General features: G+C 32.8%; 1 protein-coding gene across 1 annotated transcript in view; it reads right to left on the bottom strand.

The window, feature by feature from the left end:
• The window catches only part of LOC111707559 (uncharacterized), a 75,747-nt gene that overhangs the window by 31,107 nt on the left and 22,255 nt on the right, over nucleotides 1-22,385 (bottom strand). The window contains exons 16-30 of the mRNA XM_023480676.1: nucleotides 21,853-22,273; nucleotides 21,612-21,702; nucleotides 21,257-21,302; nucleotides 20,180-20,263; nucleotides 19,028-19,394; nucleotides 14,156-14,298; nucleotides 13,421-13,459; nucleotides 11,748-11,793; nucleotides 10,924-11,227; nucleotides 10,102-10,136; nucleotides 8,275-8,446; nucleotides 5,797-5,942; nucleotides 5,141-5,365; nucleotides 2,973-3,029; nucleotides 2,448-2,558 (exon numbers count right to left, since the gene is read on the bottom strand). Coding sequence (XP_023336444.1) covers nucleotides 2,448-2,558; nucleotides 2,973-3,029; nucleotides 5,141-5,365; nucleotides 5,797-5,942; nucleotides 8,275-8,446; nucleotides 10,102-10,136; nucleotides 10,924-11,227; nucleotides 11,748-11,793; nucleotides 13,421-13,459; nucleotides 14,156-14,298; nucleotides 19,028-19,394; nucleotides 20,180-20,263; nucleotides 21,257-21,302; nucleotides 21,612-21,702; nucleotides 21,853-22,273 — 2,287 coding nt within the window. The remainder of the gene's footprint in view (nucleotides 1-2,447; nucleotides 2,559-2,972; nucleotides 3,030-5,140; nucleotides 5,366-5,796; nucleotides 5,943-8,274; nucleotides 8,447-10,101; nucleotides 10,137-10,923; nucleotides 11,228-11,747; nucleotides 11,794-13,420; nucleotides 13,460-14,155; nucleotides 14,299-19,027; nucleotides 19,395-20,179; nucleotides 20,264-21,256; nucleotides 21,303-21,611; nucleotides 21,703-21,852; nucleotides 22,274-22,385) is intronic.

Genomic DNA, 22,385 nt, shown 5'->3' with positions numbered 1-22,385 from the left:
GAGGTCATTAGAGGTCATTAGAGGTCATTAAAATTCAATTTGATTTTATTTTAGGAATTTCGATCACTAATTAGGCGTGCACCCAAAAAATTGGAAGATTTGAACCAAAAATGAAGGCAGCCCCCCCCCCCCTACATCAAATGTGCCAACTCCACCATCCCCTTTTAACTTATTTTTGTTGAGAAGGAAAGGATGGGGAAGTTTATCATTTCCTCTAGAAAAAGCTAATTTAAATCAAGTCCCCCTCCCATTAGATCCTTATACGCCCAGGCTTTTGTAAATTTGATTTAAGCTACAGACTACTATAATGTAGTTTTGGGGAGATTTTTTACATTTTATCTTTTACCTTTTATCTTTTATTATTATTATTATTATTGGATTTCCAGTTTCCACCAGAGTACATTTTGATGAAATATTGTTTTCAACACACAATACAATGCATTCAGAAGCTTTACACTGAACAGATAATTTTTAGAAAAAAAACTAAAATTGTTGCGGCAAGAATAAGAGAACCTTTGATCCAGGAAAAATGTAAAAAAATTATCACGAATTTCACAGTAAGATGTAATAACGTAATCTGTGTCCAAATGGAATATCATACAGGCCCTTATAATCAATTCTCCACTGTGAGCGAAGCCAAATTTCAAGTTCCGAATAAAAAGACATCTAGACGCACCTTGTAATTTGGTTTGCAACAAAGTTATGTAATGTTATTTTATCAGTATCCTAGTTAAAAAGATTACTAATTCAAACTAAAGTAATACTTTTAGATAAAAAAATTCCAACAACATTTTTTATATTTTTTGTTCTGAAAACTTTCCGGATTTTTTTTCTTTTCTAAGAAAAGTCTCTTGATAAAATAGGAAAATCCCCCACCCCTGTGGAAGAATACCCCACCCCTGTGGAAGAATCCCCCACCCCTGTGGAAGTTCAGCTAAAAAAGATGGATTCCCAAAAAGTAAAATAAATAAAATTGTTTGACCTGTAGTTTAATTCCTAGATCTATAGGCTTAAAACTTTATCTTTACAAAGTCCTTTGAATAGATTTCTGAAAAGAGGTTTGAGAATTTAGAATCTGAGGGCAGAAGGATATTTCATTCAATAGGAGAACATTTTCCATGAAGAAAATAAAATTGTATTCGACATCAGAAATAAAATTACTAGATGATATTTGGTAAAACAAGAACTATTTAAAATCTAAACATTCAAATAAAAGTGCTTGAAACTAAAAAGTGAAAATTATACAGACACAGTGCAAAATGTAAATTCTTGAATTTTTTCCATACTGTTCGTGTGGGCCAACACTAAAACCCTGGAGAAATAATATCAAACTCTGTTTGATATTTCAAATATATACAGGGTAAGTCAAAAAAGTGTGATTTGCGGCGCCTGGTGCAAAATTGTACCTTTTTTGTGCAACTCTGCTGTATGGTGTTTTTTCATTTTTTTCATTATTTTTTTGAAACTCCGAACGCAGCGAACCTTTTTTCTCTCAAAATCAAAAGTTGAGTAAAGCAAAAATGTGTATATAAATTATTTCTATCGAAATCTAAAATCTTAAAAAGATTGAATCACAGAATCACAGAAAATTCGCAAAATTGTGGTAAGAAAATTCGCAATTTTTAGTTCTGGTCTAATTTTTAAGGAAAAGTTATTTAAATTCTCTAGTTCCTTTCTTCTTGGTATATTCTAAAATATTAAACATACGCTGTTACTTTTTTTGACTCACCCTATAGATCTTAGAAATTATAAGTTAATCCAACAAAATTTTATCTTGCCTACTAAAATGAAACAATTAAATTAAAATAGATAAAATGAATTTTTTGTCATGAAAAACTAAAAAATCTAAAAATGTGCCAGACGTTTATAAAATATTATAGAATTTTTAGAATTAATACGGAGCAAGCAAATCAATGTTGAATACATGGGGTTGTGAAAATTATAAGATTTAATATGACATGTCGTGGACCTCGTTAGATTTCCTAAATCTATACTTTAAAAATGTCTAACTAAAGTGGTGGGATATCATGGAATATAAAGATTTTTTGATAAACGTGAAGTTTAAAATGGGGAGTTTTAGTTTTTATATGATATATCGGCCAGTCAGCAGAAATATAATTTAACATGCATCAAAATATTTATTCATTTTGGGTAACCAAGTTATCTTAAATAACTCGTTAGAAAACATCCTATATTGGTCTAAAACTGAGGCAAGAAAGAAAAAAAAACTTAATTCCCGTTATTTAAAAATGTCAATATCAGTGCAGACATATAAACAAAACCAGTTAAGTGTGCCAAAAATGTTACGGTTATTAACTCGTGAATAAAGAAAAATATCTGTTCTATAAACGAAGTGAATTAATCTGAGTGTACTGTGCAAATTTGTCTAGGTGCAACCAAGTGTACATTGTACAGTATGTACAGTATCCTGTACACTGTACATCTACCTGCTGGGCAGCTAGACAGGCTGGACAATTAGTTTCCGAATGGTTTGAAGTGGCAAGGGGTGGGTAGGATCTACCCCCCACACCTCCGTTAATCAATTTCTTTTTCAAATGCTGAAAAAGTTAGAGCTGTGACAATATTTTAAACTCAAATATCAAAATTGACAATTTTCAACTTTTTATCTTACAAAATCATTAGAAAATCTGCGAAAGAATCTAAATCTTTCCAGAAGTTTGGTGGTGGAAAGTAAGTTTACGGAAAACATTGATAAAAAACTAAAGTTTTAACAGCATATTTACAGACTAGTAGAATTTAGGGCATGCAAATCAAAAAACAAGGTTTAAACAATGAACATAAATTTTCTAAAAAAAATATTGTAACTTTTAAAAAAAATCTTTGATTTCCTTTTTTATCAACATGGACCCCGTACAAAATTACAAATACTTCCCTAACATTTATGACGCAATTACTTAAAAATAAAGGATTATAAATGCATCATAAAAATTATGTTTATTATTATTGTTTACCTTGTTGTTTCTGGTTTCAGGGTCAGTGTACTGCTGTCCCAGCAGTCGGTCAGTTTCCTGTAAACAAACACAATGACGTAGTGTACTGTTAACACAACCGGCGTTCAGCATCTATTCCCCCCCCCCCTTGCGATATTCTTCCCATCCCACTAAAGCTGTATTATTATGAATAGGGGGGGGGGGGGGGCAAAGTGAACGAGCCTCAATGTTTTTTTCTTCAAACTTTCAGACAATAATCTCTATTCGAAACCTGTTACTTATAAATGCTTTTCTACCACTAAATTGCATTGAAAACATTGCTTTCCATGACTAATATTAGGGGAAAATGGTTAAAACTTTAAGGGGGAGGGGTGAAATATTACAGGGAGAAAAACTAAAGCACAACACTGGAACCATCAATGTGGGAAGATTTTATAACTAGCTGAAGGGCACGGCGTTGCCTGTGGAGAAAATTTTTTTTATTAGCCTAAAAACACCCCCCGGCCACCCATAAGTGTCCACAACAAATTTCAGCCCATTCGGTCCAGCCGTTTGGCCGGCTATAGGCAACATAAATATATATATATATATATATATATATATATGAATGTCTTGTTTTATTAAATCGAAGATTTTGAAAAATATTAAATTTTTCCTGGGCTCTTATGAATATTTAAAATCTAGAAAAATGTAATTAAAATGGTTTAAGATTAAAGTAACATCAAAATACACAAACTCTCTGGAATCAGGGCAAAGTTGATCCGATGTAAAAACTAATTTTGTGCAACCATTGCCTTTTGCTCTAAATCAAAAGTTTCTGCCCTTTACTGGCTGGTTTTGATTGAAGTAAAAAAACTTATTTGCAAGTCATATATACCAACAAAATCTTTATTGAATTTGGACAAAATCAACAGCTAGAAACCAACTGCACCGCGTAAATAAAAAAATATTGTTATCATACCATGCAGGTTTTAATTCACATCTAATGCTAAAACGGGCTTAATTCCTACAGACGATTATGATATTCAACATTTTGGAAAATAACGATCGTCAGAAACAACCCAAGATTTTTAAAGGTTAAAATTTAACATTAAGAAAAAGATTTTAATTAAAGAAAATTAAATATATCAAATAACCCAATTTTGAATAAAAAACCCAGTTTGTAACTAATTTTAATGCAAGGTCTTCTAATCCGTACATTTTAGATTTAGTAAAAACTTTATTAAAATATTTCGGAATTTTTGAAATAACCTTTTTTATCTTTGATATTTTTGGGTTGTTTTTAATCTGCATATTCCCGGGTGTGGCCCGGGGATAAGAATATGAGATGCTGTGATAAAGGAAAATATTAAAAGCAATATTATTCCGTTTTCTTGGAAGGAAAAAATGAGAAATTTGAATTACTTGCAAAAAGCTTTCTTCAATTTTAAGATAAATTCACGTTTAAAACGCCTGAAAATCAAATCTAACAAAAATGATTTCTCGTAAAACTAACAATTTCAAGTTTTTTTGTCTCTGTGACTGTATCTATTTGATCTGTATCTGTATCTACTTGACCTGTATCTGACCTGTATCTGGACCTGTATCTTTACCTGATCTGTATCTGTATCAACCTGATCTGTATCTGTATCTACTTGATCTGTATCTGTATCTACCTGATCTGTATCTATATCAACCTGATCTGTATCTGTATCTACTTGATCTATATCTGTATCAACCTGATCTGTATCTGTATCTACTTGATCTGTATCAACCTGATCTGTATCTGTATCTACTTGACCTGTATATGTATCTACCTGATCTGTATCTGTATCTAATTGATCTGTATCTGTATCAACCTGATCTGTATCTCTATCTACTTGACCTGTATCTGTATCTATCTGATCTGTATCTGTATCTACTTGATCTGTATCTGTATCAACATGATCTGTATCTACTTGACCTGTATCTGTATCTACCTGATCTGTATTTGCATCAACAGGATCTGTATCTGTATCAACCTGATCTGTATCTGTATCAACCTGATCTGTATCTGTATCTACCTGATCTGTAATTGCATCAACAGGATCTGTATCTGTATCTACCTGATATGTATCTGTATCTACCTGATTTGTGTCTGTATCTACCTGATCTGTATCTGTATCAACATGATCTGTATCTGTATCAACATGATCTGTATCTGCATCTACCTGATCTGTATCTAATTCATCTTCATCCCGTTTCAATATCTCCGGAGTAGGAACTCTCTCCTCCTCATCCAGTTCACTCTCCGTCTCATCCTTGAGTTCTAGAGGAGGAGGAGGAGGTGTAGGTGATGCTGGAGGACTAGGAGAGGAACTAGTTCTAGGAACCCAGGGATCAGGAGGAGGAGGAGGACAACCTGTTGGATCCAGGGTCTTGGTTGATTGAATTGCCTAGAAAATAGAGGAATAGAGGCACAGAGGTCATCTTTTTATGCATAAGAGGATTGTGGGTGTTCTTAAAAAGGTCAAAATGGTAGATAAATACTAGACTGTTTAGCTTTTAATTACCAATATTAATAATTATCATCATTATCATCAAATAATTACTATGACAACTTATTTACAAGTAGCAACTTCAAGAATGACTTTAATATTTATAAGAATCGGAATAGTCTTGCATGATTTTTTATGAAACAAGTCGAGACTTGAAATTATAAAGGGAAAACACAAATATAAAAAACAGTGAAAACATATTGCATACTGCATAGGTGTTTCAACATAATTTATTTCTTATAAAATCAAGAAAACAATCTTTTTATGGTTCAATATGTGGCATTGTGTGGCTTGTTGAAAACATTTTAAAATGTAATAGCTCAAAATACCTTTCTTATGTCCTTTATAGCTGCCTGGACGGCGGAGCGGGGCGGAGATCCAGATGGGATGGCGGATGGATTGGATTGTGGCGGAGAGGATGAGTTAGATGGAGAGGATGGGGCTGGAGAGGGGGGTGTCCGAGCCCCACATAAACCTAAAAGAATAAAACTACTTTAAATCATGTACAGTGTACAGTACACAATAAACTGTACAATAGTAAATATAAAATACTACCAAGTCCAGAACTGCATCATACAGAGATAACTAAAAAACTCTGGAATAGGAAGTCGACTTTTAAACTCAAGTTCTGACTTTAAATAGTCCAATAAACATAAGACACAGCAACTGTGCAGTGTAAACAGACCCATTTCACTAAACGGGTGATTTGATAACTTACTAGTAAAGGCATTTGCTTTTTAACAACATCAAATGCACTTTTATATTACTATAATGTCGTCTTCCTATTCTGTAGTTCTCTGGTTATCACTGTACTAAACAGTAATACATGAGATTTAGCACGAAATTGTTTTGTGCGAAATAAACTGAAAAGAACACAATATTTCACACATTTTTTTTGCTTATACAAAAGTATAAAAAATATATTAAAAGATTTTTATTATATTCTGAAAAGTTTAAAATCACGTAAGAAGTAAATAACAGCTCAATAGCGATCCAGATGCGACATCTTTGCCAGGTATGAAGCTTAATGAGTAGCAAGACATGGATTGAATCGTGTAAAAGTGGTTCAACCACTTCTCTCCAGTTTGAACGGTCGCACATAAGACGTAAAGTTGAACTACGTCTGTGCGGTTCAGCTTTGTCTAGCTTTTCATTAAACCTTGTCCCATGTATCATATAATTTAGTGGAAAGTAAGTTGTAGGTTTTTGTTAAGATTTCTGTATACAAAAATAACAAAATAAACCATGCAAGGTATAAACTCAAATATCCTTACAAAATATTTCAAATCCATAAATATTGAATCTACTGAAGTATGTGTGTAGTGTGAACTAAATACATACAGGCCTTTAAAAGCATTAGTATAGTATACAGGTCTTTAAAACATTAGTATAGTATACAGGCCTTTTTAAAGCATTAGTATAGTATACAGGTCATTAAAACATTAGTATAGTATACAGGTCTTTAAACATTAGTATAGTATACAGGTCTTTAAAAGCATTAGTATAGTATACAGGTCTTTAAACATTAGTATAGTATACAGGTCTTTAAACATTAGTATAGTATACAGGTCTTTTAACACATTAGTATAGTATACAGGTCTTTAAAAGCATTAGTATAGTATACAGGTCTTTAAAAACATTAGTATAGTATACATGTCTTTAAAAGCATTAGTATAGGATACAGGTCTTTTAAAAGATTAGTGTAGTATACAGGTCTTTGAAACATTAATACAGTATACACTATACAGGTCTTCTAAAGCATTAGTAATTGATATATCTATTCATATTAGAAAACAGTGTAAACACTAAGTATTTTAGGAGAAAGCCATCATCAATCTTTTTAATTAGATGCCCCCCCTTCCCCAACCCGTCGTCTCCTAGATCTTACAATCAAAAACGCTTGTTTCATCAAATAAATAGAACGTATTGAATTGAAAAAAGTACATGACTAGAAACTAGTCGTAAGTATATTGAAAATAGTCTAGAAAATCTAGTGCTGTGACAATTTTTAGCCAATTTTTATTTTATAAAAGAATTGTTTACAAATACCGATATATTTTATAACCATCTAAGTAAAATTTTGAAAATCTGACCAAAAAATATAATCAAATGAGTCATTTTTTTTCTTTGAGGGAAATATTAGTAAAAAAACTAACAAGCCAAGAACATTCCCGTGGTTCTCCCGAGTTCCCCAATCAAAATTTGAGGCAAATCGGTCCAGGGGTTCATGAGTTATGATCGGACACACAAACAAGCAGACAAACAGAGATTAAACTTTATATATTTATTAAACCCATAGAGAATAGAATATATAGAGAGGAATTAAAAGAATCTCTCGGTATGATTTTTTTCAGTCCCTTTCAGCCTGAAAGGGAGTTCAAAGTGTACAAATCATGTAAATGTTCACAAATTATATGCAGTAGACTACATTAATACAGTATGTTCCCTAGACTATTCATTTCAATTTCGAATTTTTTAAACTGTTAAATAAACTTTATAATGAATTAGGTGAATAAAAAACATCATATGATTTATAGTTATAACGGAAAATCATCGTTTGTAAAGTGGAAGGCATAGAGTCTATGTGAAATTGGTCAATTATGAAACCAGCCTATTTCATAATTTGGTTTTCTTTTAACAATAATTTTAGATTTTCTATAAAATGATATTCCAGGGGCCAACAGGTTATATAGCATAAATATGTGAAGTACACCTGCAGTATGGAAACAGTACAACAAAATGGCCGTTTTACACTTTTTTCTAGTTAATTCCTCTCTATATATTCTATTCTCTATGATTAAACCAACCTGGAGAGGAGAGAGGAGAGAGACCAGACTTTCTAATAGATGGTTCACAAACTTTACTAGAGAACTCTAGCGCTTGGGATATACGATGGGAGGGGATTTCTTGGGACATCCTGTTGGAACTGATTTCTTGGGACAAACGGCCCTCATGGGGATCTACACCTCTACTTCGAAACTACAAATATTCAAAGAATTAAATCTTGTACAAAGGGACTGTTAAAAGTTTTTTTCAAATGACCCCAATTTACAACTGTACCCTTTGATTCATTATCCGAGCAATGAATAGGAATATCATCTAGTTTTTCAACCTTCAAAACAGATAAATTCTGACAATTTTCTTGATTGTCTCTACTACAGAAATCAACAAGTTAATTTTACAGGGATGAATGACACAATATGAAATGATCAATTTCTATTAATAACAAAGATCATCGTAATTTTTCAAGTGTTAAATTCTAACAATTTCCTTGATTGTCTCTACTACATAAATCAGCAAGTTAATTTTAAAGGGATAGCACAACAGGAAATGATAAATTTCTAGATATGAAACAATTTCCAAGGAAGAGGTTTGTGAATCACCCACGCCCCACTTCAATTTGAGGGTCACGTAAAATTCGAAGACAAAATCTTGAATGACAAAAAAGGATAAAAAATATAAAATAAAAAATAAGTTGATCCAGGGATTGATCCGACGTTCTATTATGAATATAGAAAATGAAAAAATTATAAAAAGTGCGTATAAAAAGAACTCCAACGGATTATCCAGAAAAACTTAATGGAAACACAAGATAGGCCAGGATTAAAAAATCTATCTTGAATTTTAAGTTTTCAACAAAATTAAACTTTTCCAAGAGATAACTTATTTTAAAGGTTTCGTCTGAAAAGGAAGTATGACGAACAACCAAGGTTAGAAAACCTATTAAACCATTATATTTGTCCATCATTGGTATACAGTTTTTTTTAAGTCGGAGATGCAATAATTGAAACTTTTTGGCATTCATTCATAAATCTTACGAAGAAATCTTAAACAATTAGTGTTCGCTAGTTTTTTTATTTCAAAAGTTGCTCCAGCTTAATGGTCAATTATCAATAAAATCCGATCTAAGGCTGAATTTAAAAAATTTAAGCCGAGGCTCAAATATGGTTGGTTCCACTTAGAATTGTATTCAATTTTTCAAGATTTAAGCCGGCACTCAATTGAAACCGGTTTTTGGGGGATTTAAGACGCAGCTAAATTTCATTAAATTCGGACACTAAACTCATGTCTATAAAAAGAAAAATGAACTCCCAATACTGTCAATACTGTCCGTGGATCCGAAAATAAAATAAGACAAAATAAAGTTTCAAAATTCGTTTTTGTAAACCTTTCTAAAAATTTTATTTACGCCACTGCCTGTATGAACCCGTAAACTCAATATTTGCTGATAGATGATATTGATTTCTCACTCGTCTATTCTGAGGAAATCTAGCCGGTTGAAAAACGTAGATATTTCCATTTTTAATAATAAAAGCAAGGTTGTAAATCGTTTATTTAGAAAACAGGGTGTCCCAATAATCATGAAACTTAGTGACGACTTTAATTTTGAATTATTAATAAATGTCATTGTATCAAAATAACATCATTTTTCAAAATGAAGTCTTGCATTTGTATCTTAGAAGTTTTTATTTTATTTTAATAAAATGAAAATTTGATTCACTAATTCTAAATATACAAAGTGTTTGCCGGTGATTATTTTTACGACAAAATGCCGCGTCAAGAAAAAACGTCATTAACCAGTCACCAAATGTTCATATTTTCTGGTTCACCCCGTATCAAGTAAGCATAAATACCTGTGGTAGAGCAGGCTGACCGTTAGGGTATATATCTGCTCACAACAAAACAAATATTCATCAAGTATACAAACAGTCTCAATTAACGGTTCTTTGATGATTTACTTGATAGTTTATTTTATCCATTGTCTAGCTTATCATGTCCCCTGTTCAATAGTTAAACTATTACTTGTCTAATATTATTCTATTCATCCATCTGTTGGCAATTTTATCCCATATCTATCATATATCCTCTGTTGTTGGTATTGCCATTTTGTTTCTTGTCTGTCCTACTGCTTTTGCCATTAAACACGGCCAATATTTGCTGGGCAAATCTGGTCATTAGAATGTTTGCTTATCAATCTATCTGTCTATATATACATATATATCTTGTCCCTACTAGTCCAACTGTATAGAATGAGGTGACTTAGAATTCAGTTGCATCGCAAAGCAACCTGACGACACTAAAAATTCTAAATTCTATGTACAATAAAACTGCTGATCATGAGAGTCTTTTGAAGTAAAGAATAACAAAAATTAACTCTTTTATGACAACTTAAGGTAAAGGCGGCCTTTGTGCCTTATAACATATTCCCTATTCGATCTCCCTCTTGCATGTTTCTTAATTCTTTTATTAACACTTTAAGGTACAAAGGTTTACCAAAACGAAAGAACCCCCCCCCCCCCCACAAATCCTTCTAAAGATAATACAAAACTCTCCATAAACGTCGCAAAAAGTATAAACTCTCCTTTCTCTAATTGCGGCTTCGCAATTGCATGATTAACTCAATCAATAATTAATGATTACTGTCTCCAGTTTCTGTTTTTAAACGTGTTTTGTTCCTTGTAGCATGGGCTGAGTCGAGCTATCTCTAGTGTATACAGGACTCTTTAGCCCCGGATTAGGGTTCGGATTCAACCCCCCGACCAGGTTGGAGTTTAACTGTCCCTGGATGGGTCCTGAATGAGTGTAAGTGCTGATATCACGAATTTCTTTGGTTTTCTCGTCAGGAAACTTCTCCTCTCTGTATCCAGGTTGTTCCTCCTGTAGAACGCTGTTTTCCTTGTTCTCCTCCCTCAGGTCTAGGTCCTGGACAACCTGCTCCTGATTCCGGGACTCCCGGTACACCTTGGTGTTCATGTAGTTCTAGTAGAACCATTCAGTTTAATCAAATTCTAGGATTTTTATGAGAGTGAGTGATTTGGAAGGCCCCCCCCCCCCACCTGCGGCCCCTAGCCTCTCCTTGCCGCATCGCTCGGTCCAGAAAACGTCTGAACCTAACCTAACCCTAAAATATTAAATAAAATCTCGCGATATTGCATACACATTTGGGGGGGGGGGGGAGGTTCCTTAGCGGCCGTTCTAAGATGGGTCCAATATTTAATTTAATGAATCTTGATAAACCAACAAATAGATAATTTCTTTGCCTATCAATCGTCAATCTAATTAATACAGTGCGCTCCAATAGCTGAACCTTAATTTTTCTAGAGTAAATCATTTTTGTCTTTCATTAACAAATTTTATTAATAGTTTAATAAGCTTCATGAAAATAAATATCAAGTTTAAGTTAAGTTAAGTCAAGTCTAGATGTATTAATTAAGACGACAATTCATAATTGAATCGATAAGATTCGATAAGAATAGGAAAAAAATTGCATGAATGGTTCCTTGTTGTTCTGAGAACTGTGTTCCCGATTGTTTGGATTTAGTTCTCTAACAAACATTATCATATTAGACTTTTAATAAGGGAGTAGATTCTCTTTCCTCATAACAAATTATACACACCGAATTGTAGGAGTTAAAAATATGATTTATTTGGTAGAAGTTATGTTCATTCATAGGAAATGAATACATTTTGATTAAAAAAACGATCCAAACGTCAGAATATATAAGTTTTAATTTCTTTTCGTTTTATTTAATTTTAACAGTGCCCGCGATTAAAAAAATTTAAGAAAATACGGCTCGGGTTTAAGCTGTCGCGGTCGTTGGGCCTTATTTACGGCTTTAGCTTTCGGATCCAAGCTGCATCTTATTTTCCACATAGTTGAGTTCAAAAAACCGGTTTAATATTCTATTTGCGGAATTTCATGATAGGAATTGACGAATTCCGGGTTTTAATGAGAACAATACTCAATATTGAGTCTTATTCTCCACTAAAACCAACCAATGTCCGTTTTATTTTCATTGGGCCTAAGTCGAGCCGAAGATCTTGCAGCTGTCAATCACGTGACACAAGCTGTCGTCAGAGTTGGGTTGAAGATTGGGTCTCAAAGTCGGGTTTAAGGAATTACGACTTGAGACGAAGTTTTTAAATCGCGGGCTCAGATTAAATATAAAACTAAAGTGATTTGAATGGAACTACATCAGCGTGGAACAGTGGAATACATAAAAAAACTTAATAAAACATGTTTTTCTGTTTATGAAATAAATTGAAGCAGGAAGAGTATATTGATACAAAAATGATATTTCCAGTTGCAATGTGCAATGTACATTGACAAGAGATGGAATAATTGAAATTATATGCTAAAGATCTTCTACCAACAAAGTTCATTAATTCCCAATAAATGTTCAGTACTTCCCAAATAATTTTTCCCAATCACAGTTGAATACTTTATCAAAAGAAATTTGAGTAATTTCCCAAAGTAAACTCCACTAATTCAAAAGTGAGTAAATTACCAAAAATACTCTCCCAATATAAGTTGAATACTTTACCAAAAAATACTCTCTCAATATAAGTTGAGTACTTTACCAAAAATACTTTCCCAATAAAAGGTGAGTACTTTACCAAAAATACTCTCCCAATAAAAGTTGAGTACTTTACCATAAATACTCTCCCAATAAAAGGTGAGTACTTTACCAAAAATACTCTCCCAATAAAAGTTGAGTACTTTACCAAAAATACTCTCCCAATAAAAGGTGAGTACTTTACCAAAAATACTCTCCCAATAAAAGGTGAGTACTTCCCCAAATGTATTTTCCCAATCACAAAGTCATGCTGAATGACACAAAGAATGCATGTATGATGAATAAAATAATGCATGCCAGATGAACAATGAGAATGCAATGTGACAATTTAAAGAGTAAATGTTGGATGACTTAAAGAATACATACTGGATGAGCCAATGCTGGATGATTTAATTATGGATGAGTTCAAAATTGCATTCTGCATGAGCTGGTTTGTGACATAGTTTGAAGTGATGCAGAGGGGTTTAAGGATTCTTGATTCGAAGACGCTAAATTTTAGAAGGAATATTAAGTTTATATAGGATTTAAGGATTCAGACGAGTAAAATGCCCTTTAACGCGTTGTTGAACATCAATAAATAAATAAAATAATGTGCCTAGATTGTTTATCCCAACTGTAAATACTGTTACCATCTCTATAATATGAAAATAATTATTTATCTAATGAATAATTGCACAGTGTACTGTGTACAGTGTACAGTGTGCAGTGTACAGTTACAGTGTACAGAGTACAATGTACAGTGTACAGAGTACAGTGTACAGTGTACACCACAGTGTAAACCACAAAAACTATTTTTCAATTCCCCAAATGTAATGGATATCGGAAGAAAGTAAAGTTGGATTTTTTACAAAAGAAATATATTTTATAAATGTTAATGGTTTAGTAGATATCTCAGCAAAAAGGAAACTACCAAAACAACATGTTTAAATTATATATTATTCAAGTTTTACAAATAAAAAATATTGGATTTAGTTGATAGATTTTTATTATTAATAAAAAATCCTTCCACCATTTTAGAGGACTTTATGGGACTGTAAGTGTAATTTCATGTGATCCTTCACGCAAAGATATCAATTCCTAATTCACAACTTTTATATATTTTCTTGCAGTGCGCAAGTCATTTCTGTAGACATTGCCATCTTTGCATGAAATTAAAAGTTCTTTGATAAACTAACTTTGTGAGTTCAAATCTTATTTAATAAAAACCACAACGGCTCCAGATACATGTCGCTGAGTAAAACTAATATTAAATAAATATTGCAATGTTAATTGTTAATTGCTATTTTCTCGAAATATGAAAACTGTCCCTTTATTAATATTAATATTTAACCTGACACAAGAATGCGCTGAATCTAGCTTCAGCTGCGTAAGGGCACTTGAATGATTGTGATGGGCGGGTAAAGGGGCGTTCCCTAAAAATGATCCTGAACCCTCCTCCTCTAGATCTGAGGCGTGGCCGGAAGACAATCCGTCCTAAAAAATAATATTATCAATTCTAATATAATATTTTTTATAAATTACACTTGCTGACAACTGTCAAAACCATTAATTATTTTATATTTCTTGCAACCTTCTTGAACCCTTTTTTCTCAAACCAGGATTATAAATATTTACGCTGTTTATTCACATAAAATAGGCGACAAAACGGCTGAACCGATCGGACCCAATTTGTTGCAGGGCCTCCCATGATCAAAGGGAAGGTTAATCTATTTAATTAAGGTCTTTGCTCATATAAACATGTGTGCGTTATTATAGCTGGCCAAACAGCTGGACCAATTTTGTTGATATTTTTTTATTAGAAAACCCATTATTTTTTTTTAATTGGGTAACGCAGGATACTCCAACTAGTTCTAGTCAATTTGGGTTCGCACTATGAACAGTTTACAAGATACTTAAAGTGACTCCTTCTACCACCTCCCAATAGTTGCGCCATTTGTACCATTTATATTCTATCTTCTAAGAAATATTATATGGTTTAGCAAGAATTTCCCAGAAAAATGATTTTCTTGTCTTGTGTATACATATAATATATTTGGATGCAAAGTTTTGTTTTTGTTTTATTTAGTTTAGTTTGGCGGCTCCAAACTAAAGATTAAAAACAAACAAAGAGAGGAGTACTAAGAGAACTAGAAGTCAATAATATATAGGACAGATAAATAACGGTTTCCGTCAAACATTTTCTTAATTTGTAAATAAACTGATAAATCTTAATAAACTTTAATTTTCTAATTCCTAAATCTTTGCATCTGATGGTGAACATTTTTTCAAACTTTTCACAAATAAATCTAGCATAAGTAATTAATTAATTAATTAATGGCATGAAATGTCAAAACTAATAAGTATTTGACATTAGGTTTCAAAGATATAAAGATTAGAACGTTTCAGCATTTTCCCTCGACATTTTATATTAATCTACACTGTACATTTTTGTATCCTTGAACCAACATTATTGATTCTGATGTCTCTGAGTACTCAATACCAGAGCATAGAATTATGTATTCTATGCAGAGCAAGATAGAATAGAACAAAATGAAACAATCGAACATATATAGATATATATATATATGTATATATAAACAAATAAAGATATAATATGCAATGTGGCGCTTTGATTGTTTTCGTCTTGAATTTTAAAATTTAAATTATCTATTCCCAGATATTCTGCTACATCTAAATATTCTCCTATTCCAATCAATGCTCCTATTTCTCTAAATGACTTTCTACTCCCATAATATTAACTAAAACTGGCCAAAGAGATGAAAAATACAATGAAAAAGTTTCCTCAACAAATGTAATAATGAATGTCAAAACTTTTCTCATGATGAAGAATTAAAATGGTTAAAAGACAACACTGAGACAAGAAGCAGCAGAAGCAAACCAAAATAAAAATAAATTAAACAAATAGAACTTAGTACATAAAAAAATAAGTGAAAGAATACATTACCAGAGTCCGAATTTAATGAGTTTGAACTGCCGACCCTGGGTTCAAATTTGAATCACCGATTCACCGATTCTTAATCTTAAATTTTGGATCAGTTGTTCAAATTTGAACTGGCAGTAGAAAGTTCATTGACGTAGCTCAAATTCATTAAATTCGGTTCCAGTAATTACAATAATAGAAGAATAGACTAGGCAAACTAGAGTTTGATCCAAGCAGAAATGAAACCAAACCTAGATGTAAATTGTATATTGTACATTGTATATTGTACATTGTACATTGTACATTGTACATTGTACATTGTACATTGTACATTGTACATTGTACATTTTACATTGTACATTGTACATTGTACATTGTACATTGTACATTGTACATTGTACATTGTACATTGTACATTGTACATTGTACATTGTATATTGTATATTGTATATTGTATATTGTATATTGTATATTGTATTTTGTATTTTGTATTTTGTATATTGTATATTGTATACAGATACAGAGTGCCAAATACAACATGTATCCAATCCATCCTTTCCTATCCGTCCTTCTTTACTTTTCTTTTATGATCAACTATTTTTAAGATTTTTGAATTGTGAATCACTGAATCAGGCATTTATATCCATCTTATGCAGATTGCAGACCCATTGATTAATTAAATTCCTCTTTGTTATCCCGTGATGGTCATATCCTGAAGGGAGAACTTCAATTGAGGGATTAAGAATTGATCCTCAAATTGCAAAGTGCCCACATATTAAAAAAACAGTATCAGAAATTTAAAAAAAAATCAGAAGGGACCTTGATGTTGAACTTTATAGGGCACCAAAACGCTCCATTGAATTACTAAAATACCTGTTTTTATTGTGTGGATTTGGGGGAAAATATGATTCTGAAAGGGGGGGGGGGCAAAAATATGAATCTCACAACTATATACACCCCTGAAATAATCTCACGAAAAATAAATAACCCTGAATTTTTGTGGACCCTTGGGTTTCTATGGAAGTCTTCCCATTGACCGGTCCTCTGTGAATAGAGTTGTATTTAATGTGTTTGCAATGAGTCGAGCATACAAACTCATTTCCTATTTAATCTAACTTCAACACCCCCTCACACCAACCAAACCAATGAAGAGGAACACACAAGCAGGTTTAAAGGGACTGTAAGCGTAATTTTAAGTGAACCTTCATGCAAAGATGGCAAGGTCCGATTTACAACCCTTGAACGCTTTATCTGATCAAGAATAAATTAGATATCAATGTTGTTGTTCCTTAAACTGTTTTTTTTTCATTTGCGGTTTCCCAGCGAAAAGTGACTTGCGCATTTCTGTTATTAGAAGCAATGGAGAAACTCACAGAAATAAACACTTTTCGAGTCTGAACGACGGTATCTTCCACTTTTTTAATAAGATTTAAAGTTTTAGTTGTAAATCGGGCATTGCCATCTCTGCAGGGTGGATCCCTTGAAATTACGCTCGCAATCCCTGTAACATACATTCTAGGACACAGAGTGCTGTACTGTGAGCAGTGTACACTGTACATTTACTTATTCATTTTTCATCATACATGAGTTACAAAGCAAAAAATCTTTAAAACTCTTAACCCCAGCAGCACCTTTTTTTTAGAGTTTCCGGAATAAGGAAAACTTGAGATTTATAAGTGAAATTATATTTTAATTTTTGGGCTGGATATTAAAATAATAATATTCCTTATCAAAATTTTCGAAAACCCAAAAAGGAAAATCTGCAAATTTGTTCATGTTTTGCAATATATATATAAAAAGAGTGGCGCCAATAGCTTGAATAATGAATATATAATTCTTATTGTAAGCCCTGACATTTCTGTCAAGCCCAAGGACAAGATTGCTTTATTTTCCATTTCAAAATTACGAATTTAAAGCGGGTAGAGAATAGAATAAAGTTCATAAACTGGAGAGCGAGTGTAATATTTTAACATGAACAGACAGTTATGGGTTGGCTTCCCTGTTTCCATTTACAACCACTATTATTATTATTATTTAGAGGTTCAAGGATCTTTTTGCTCTGTAAAAACACGGGAAAATACTTCAAGTGTTATGGAGTTTCTTATTCTTTACAAATCAAGATTACTCCCATAACCCGTACTAACTGATAATCCAAATGTGTGAAAAGAATGCTAATGAAAATGTATGGGAAGGTATTATATTCAACACATACATGCTCTTAAAAGATTTTTTTAGGTCTGATTTTCACAATAAGGCAATAATGGATCTATTCTTCTATCTGTTTAATCTGTAGGTCTAAAGGACACTTTTGGGTCTCTTGTCCTATCTGTTTAATCTGTGAGTTTAAAGAACACTATTGGCTTTCTTGACCTATCTGTTTAATCTGTAGGTTTAAAGGACACTATTGGCTCTCTTGTACTATCTGTTAAATCAGTGGGTTTACATGACAATTTTGGATCTCTTGTCATATCTGTTTAATCAGTGGGTTTACATGACAATTTTGGATCTCTTGTCATATCTGTTTAATCCGTGGTGGCTAGTGGCTTGATTCAATCTCTTGCCTTCAAATCAGATCAAATCATTCTTATCTGTTGATTCCGTGGTTTTATAGAACAAAAATGGCTCTATTGTCCTATCACTCAATTCTGTGGGTTTTATAATCTGTTGTTTATAGAATAATTTCACATCTCTTGTTCTATCCCTTGAAACTCTGAGTTTATAGAACAATATTGGTTCTTTTGTTCTTACTGCTTAATCTGTGGGTTTATAGCACTGATCAATCTAGCTAAAGAGTCGTGCAAGAACTTGAGTTTAAATTGTTCCACCAGGTTTTTATCTGATTTTACTTCAGCATCGGAGCAGAAGGTTCAATCAGAGACAAAAGGAAATTCTTGAATTAAAACTTGAAGGGTCGAGGGGTTTAAAGTGAGGGTTAGCAAATTTTGAGGCAATTGCGTTCTTTACATTAAAGTAATTTAAACAATGGGTTAACTAAATTGAAAAAACAATTATCTGATTGATAATGATAAGTATACAAAAATGTTTTATAATGATCAACTTAGAAAAAATATTGGCTTTAACATTTATTTAAAGTTTAAAAATAACATTGATTCTCGTGGTGGAAATGTTATGATTAAATTCTTTTTTTTTCTCGCTCACTTTGGAGCCCCCCAGATCATTTAAAATTTGTTATTTTTTTTGCAAGAACTTTCTTCAATAATTATTTAATAGATATCTTAAAGCTAGCAATCAGTGATGGTGCTACATTTGTAATTATCCTACCTCTAGTATTGGCATTGATGTATGCATCCTAGGTCCAGATGAATGATATGATCCCTCTCCACCGGATGGAAGAGACAGTTCAGATTCAAGATCAGCAGAATCACAGTCCGTAGTTTCAGGAGACAGGGTGAAATTCCTACTTTCAGACATTTTCTCAGGATTCTCGCGGATTAATTCAAACTTGTCTCTGGTTCCCGGATTTTCCCGAGCCTGTGTTTCCCGCGTGTCCTTATGCCTGTTCCTCTGGTTGGACTGGTCCATGATATATCGGGATTGAGGATCAAGTTTATGCTCTGGGTCTGAGGAGAGAAGATCAAGTTGAGATTTGAGACTCTGATTCTCAGATCTGCCAGAGGATATCTCGTATCTATCAAAGTCCAAACTTAACCAATTAATAAACTAATTTAACAGAACCTGAGAAAATCATTCAAATCGTGGGGAGGAGGGGGGGGGGGAGAGAAATAAAGAAAGGACCAGAGGACTGTTAAACGAACAAACGAATGAAAAAAACGAACGAGCGAAATCATTACACTATGAACGATCGCCATATCACTAAACGAATCTATGGAAAGTCAGTAAACGAAAGAATTGAAAGTCCACTAGTACTGATCAAGATGGGAAAATATCCTATAAATATTGAATATTCATCTTAAGTACATTGAATTCCTTCCTTGAATATTAAAACTTTTTCATCTTTAAAGCAGAACTTTTTTCGCAGGCAAGGGGGATGACATTGACAATGCACTGCACCCTGAACCCATGGGAGAATATTCCTGTTTGCCGCTGAAAAGTTTGTTGGTTTTTTTTAATCTTTCAAGTTTGAATATAAACTTTATTATTTTAACAAAATTCTGTTTAGACATTCAAAAACCTCTTTTAACAAATAGACAAACTCTGCGGAGGTGTGTCCCACTTTCCGTAAGTGCTTTTGAAGCATTCCCTTAACTTTCCCTAAGCATTCATGCTTTTCTGGCATACAGAGTACACACTGAATCTTAAAAAATCAGGCCAGATCTGAACCACTAGATCCCACATAAACCAGTGGAGGAGCAGAGTCTTGATAATAATAATAATAGATTTGAGCACCCTCCATTAGTTGGTTAGNGGGGGGGTGAATTTATAAATGGTATTTAAGTTGTTGAAAGTTTGTTCCTGGTATTGGACGTCTCTGAAGTTTGTATTATTCCAAGATCCAACAATTCCTGATTCATCTCACCACGTCTTAATACAGCAGAACTTAACATATTAATACTGGTAAATGTCAAGATGTCCTCTCAGCTCCGTCGGGGGAGATACAAATATAAAAAGTATTTCATTTTTTTCGTGGTTTGCTAAATCTTAAACTTCTAATCGAATAAACAATGAGATTAGGCCCGCATTTTAGTGGAACCTGACTTGCCCCTGAAAAGTGGGTCATGACCAATGAAAGTGTGATAAAAGCAGCTCATGGAAAACTTACCAGAAAAACAAGATTCAAAAATTTTCTTACTGTTGAATAATAGAAAATATAGAAAGTTAATTCTATATTTGTTTTCTTAAAGGTTTTCATATTTCTAGTTTTATTTTACAAATTCATTTTAGTTTTAGTAATTCCCAAGTTCTTAATATTTCGCAGAACTCTTTTCTAATTTCCCAAAATTAATATAGTTTTGAAAAGGTTTTAATCAGCATAGAAATATGTTGCTTAAAGAATCTTCAAGATTTTTTTATAAAGTATTATATAAGATATTTTATTAACAATTCTTGGTAAACATGAATTCCGCATTTCTCCAGAATTAAATTAGTTTTGAGAGTAATGAAATACTCTGAAAAAAAAAATTTAAATGATATTTCAACGACATCTACATTGGATAAAAAGTTCCAATGCATCTATGTGACAAAACAAAAATGTAGAAGTAAAGTCAGACAACCCAAGACAATAAGGATTTAATAATAAATATTTTAATTAAAAATATAATTCATCGAAATTCAAATGGCAACAAGAAGTGTTGTAGAAGCTAATGAAAGAACTTTTGGACAAAAATGATCAAAATGGGCCAAAAATTTAATTTCCATTTAAATGTTTCCCCAGTGTNAGCCCAGGTGGGAAGAAGGAAATTCTTGAAAGTATCCTGAGCTAATATCGTAGGTTTCCATTTAAAGTAATATACGTTTGTTTTGGGCCTAAAGTCATTCCGAAGCTATACAAGGGTTGGCCCCAGATGACCTTCTGGAAAAGAATAAACATACCGTGTAGTACTTCCGGTTACTCCATGCAGTAGGTTATCATCAGTTTCTGAATACATTTACAAATTCAGTTTGTTGGATTAATTTGTTAAAAAATGATTTTTTAAGCTCTGTTCCTTATTCTTAAAGGGTGGAACTACGAATCTGCTAAAAAGAAACGGTTACTTTTATGTGACCACAAATGAAACCACAAATGAAAAAAAATGTCATCGCTATCTTTGCACGAACAGGAACGTGAAATTACGCTTACAGTCCCTTTAAAGAGCTCAGAAAACATATGAGACCATTAGTAGCAGATTACAGAAAGATTTTAAGTGTCCTGAATTAAAACTCATAAAAATTATATTTGTGTAAATTCCTAAAGCAAGTTTCTGACCGACCATACTATTAACAGATCTTCGACTCAGAGAATAGGAAATATCGTCTTCGACTCCACTCTCCGATCCAACCTGGGTAAAAGCTTTTAAAGCGAAAAATTTAGTTTTTTAGATACAAATTTAGAAATTATTACATTGAATTTTTTTACCCCACAAAAAATTGTCTTATAAGAAGTTTGCATTCATCCCCCCCCCCCCCCAAAAAAATATTAAGGTAATAACCTCAGTATGCAACAAATCATTATTTCTCGGCTGCTGCTGTTGTTGTTGTTTGGTTGTCTTCAACCGTTGCTGCTGATGCTGTTCTGTAGAATACGGATGAATTAGCTGCTGCTCTGAAGAGTAAGGATGAATAAGCTGCTGCTCCGAAGAGTAAGGATGAATAAGTTGCTGCTGCTGCTCTGTAGTGAAAGGATGAATAAGCTGCTTCGGTGAATTCTGCTGAATGTTAGAAGGGAAGGATTGAGAGTTGTGTAAGGAGGAGAAGGTTTGAGTCTGCTGCCCCTGGGATAAGGAGGGGGAGCGGGGCTGACAAGGTTCTGTAGGATAGGTTTGAGATTGCTGTTCCTGGGAGTAGGGTTGAGATTTCTGGTTTTGGTTAAAAAACTCTTGTAATACTCTTCTTGTCTCACTAGACTCATAACTAAACAAAGAAAAACAGTTTAAAAATAGTTTTAAAAAACCAAAAATACACCGGAAAATCTTCTAAACTGACAACTATGTATGGTCCAAGGGTCAAAAACAATAATAATTAA

The sequence above is a fragment of the Eurytemora carolleeae genome, unplaced genomic scaffold (genome assembly GCF_000591075.1).
Source record: "Eurytemora carolleeae unplaced genomic scaffold, Eaff_2.0 scaffold152, whole genome shotgun sequence".
NCBI lineage: Eukaryota > Metazoa > Arthropoda > Copepoda > Calanoida > Temoridae > Eurytemora > Eurytemora carolleeae.
The sequence above is the reverse complement of the archived record's forward strand: the minus strand, read 5'-3'. Positions and strand labels throughout refer to the sequence as shown.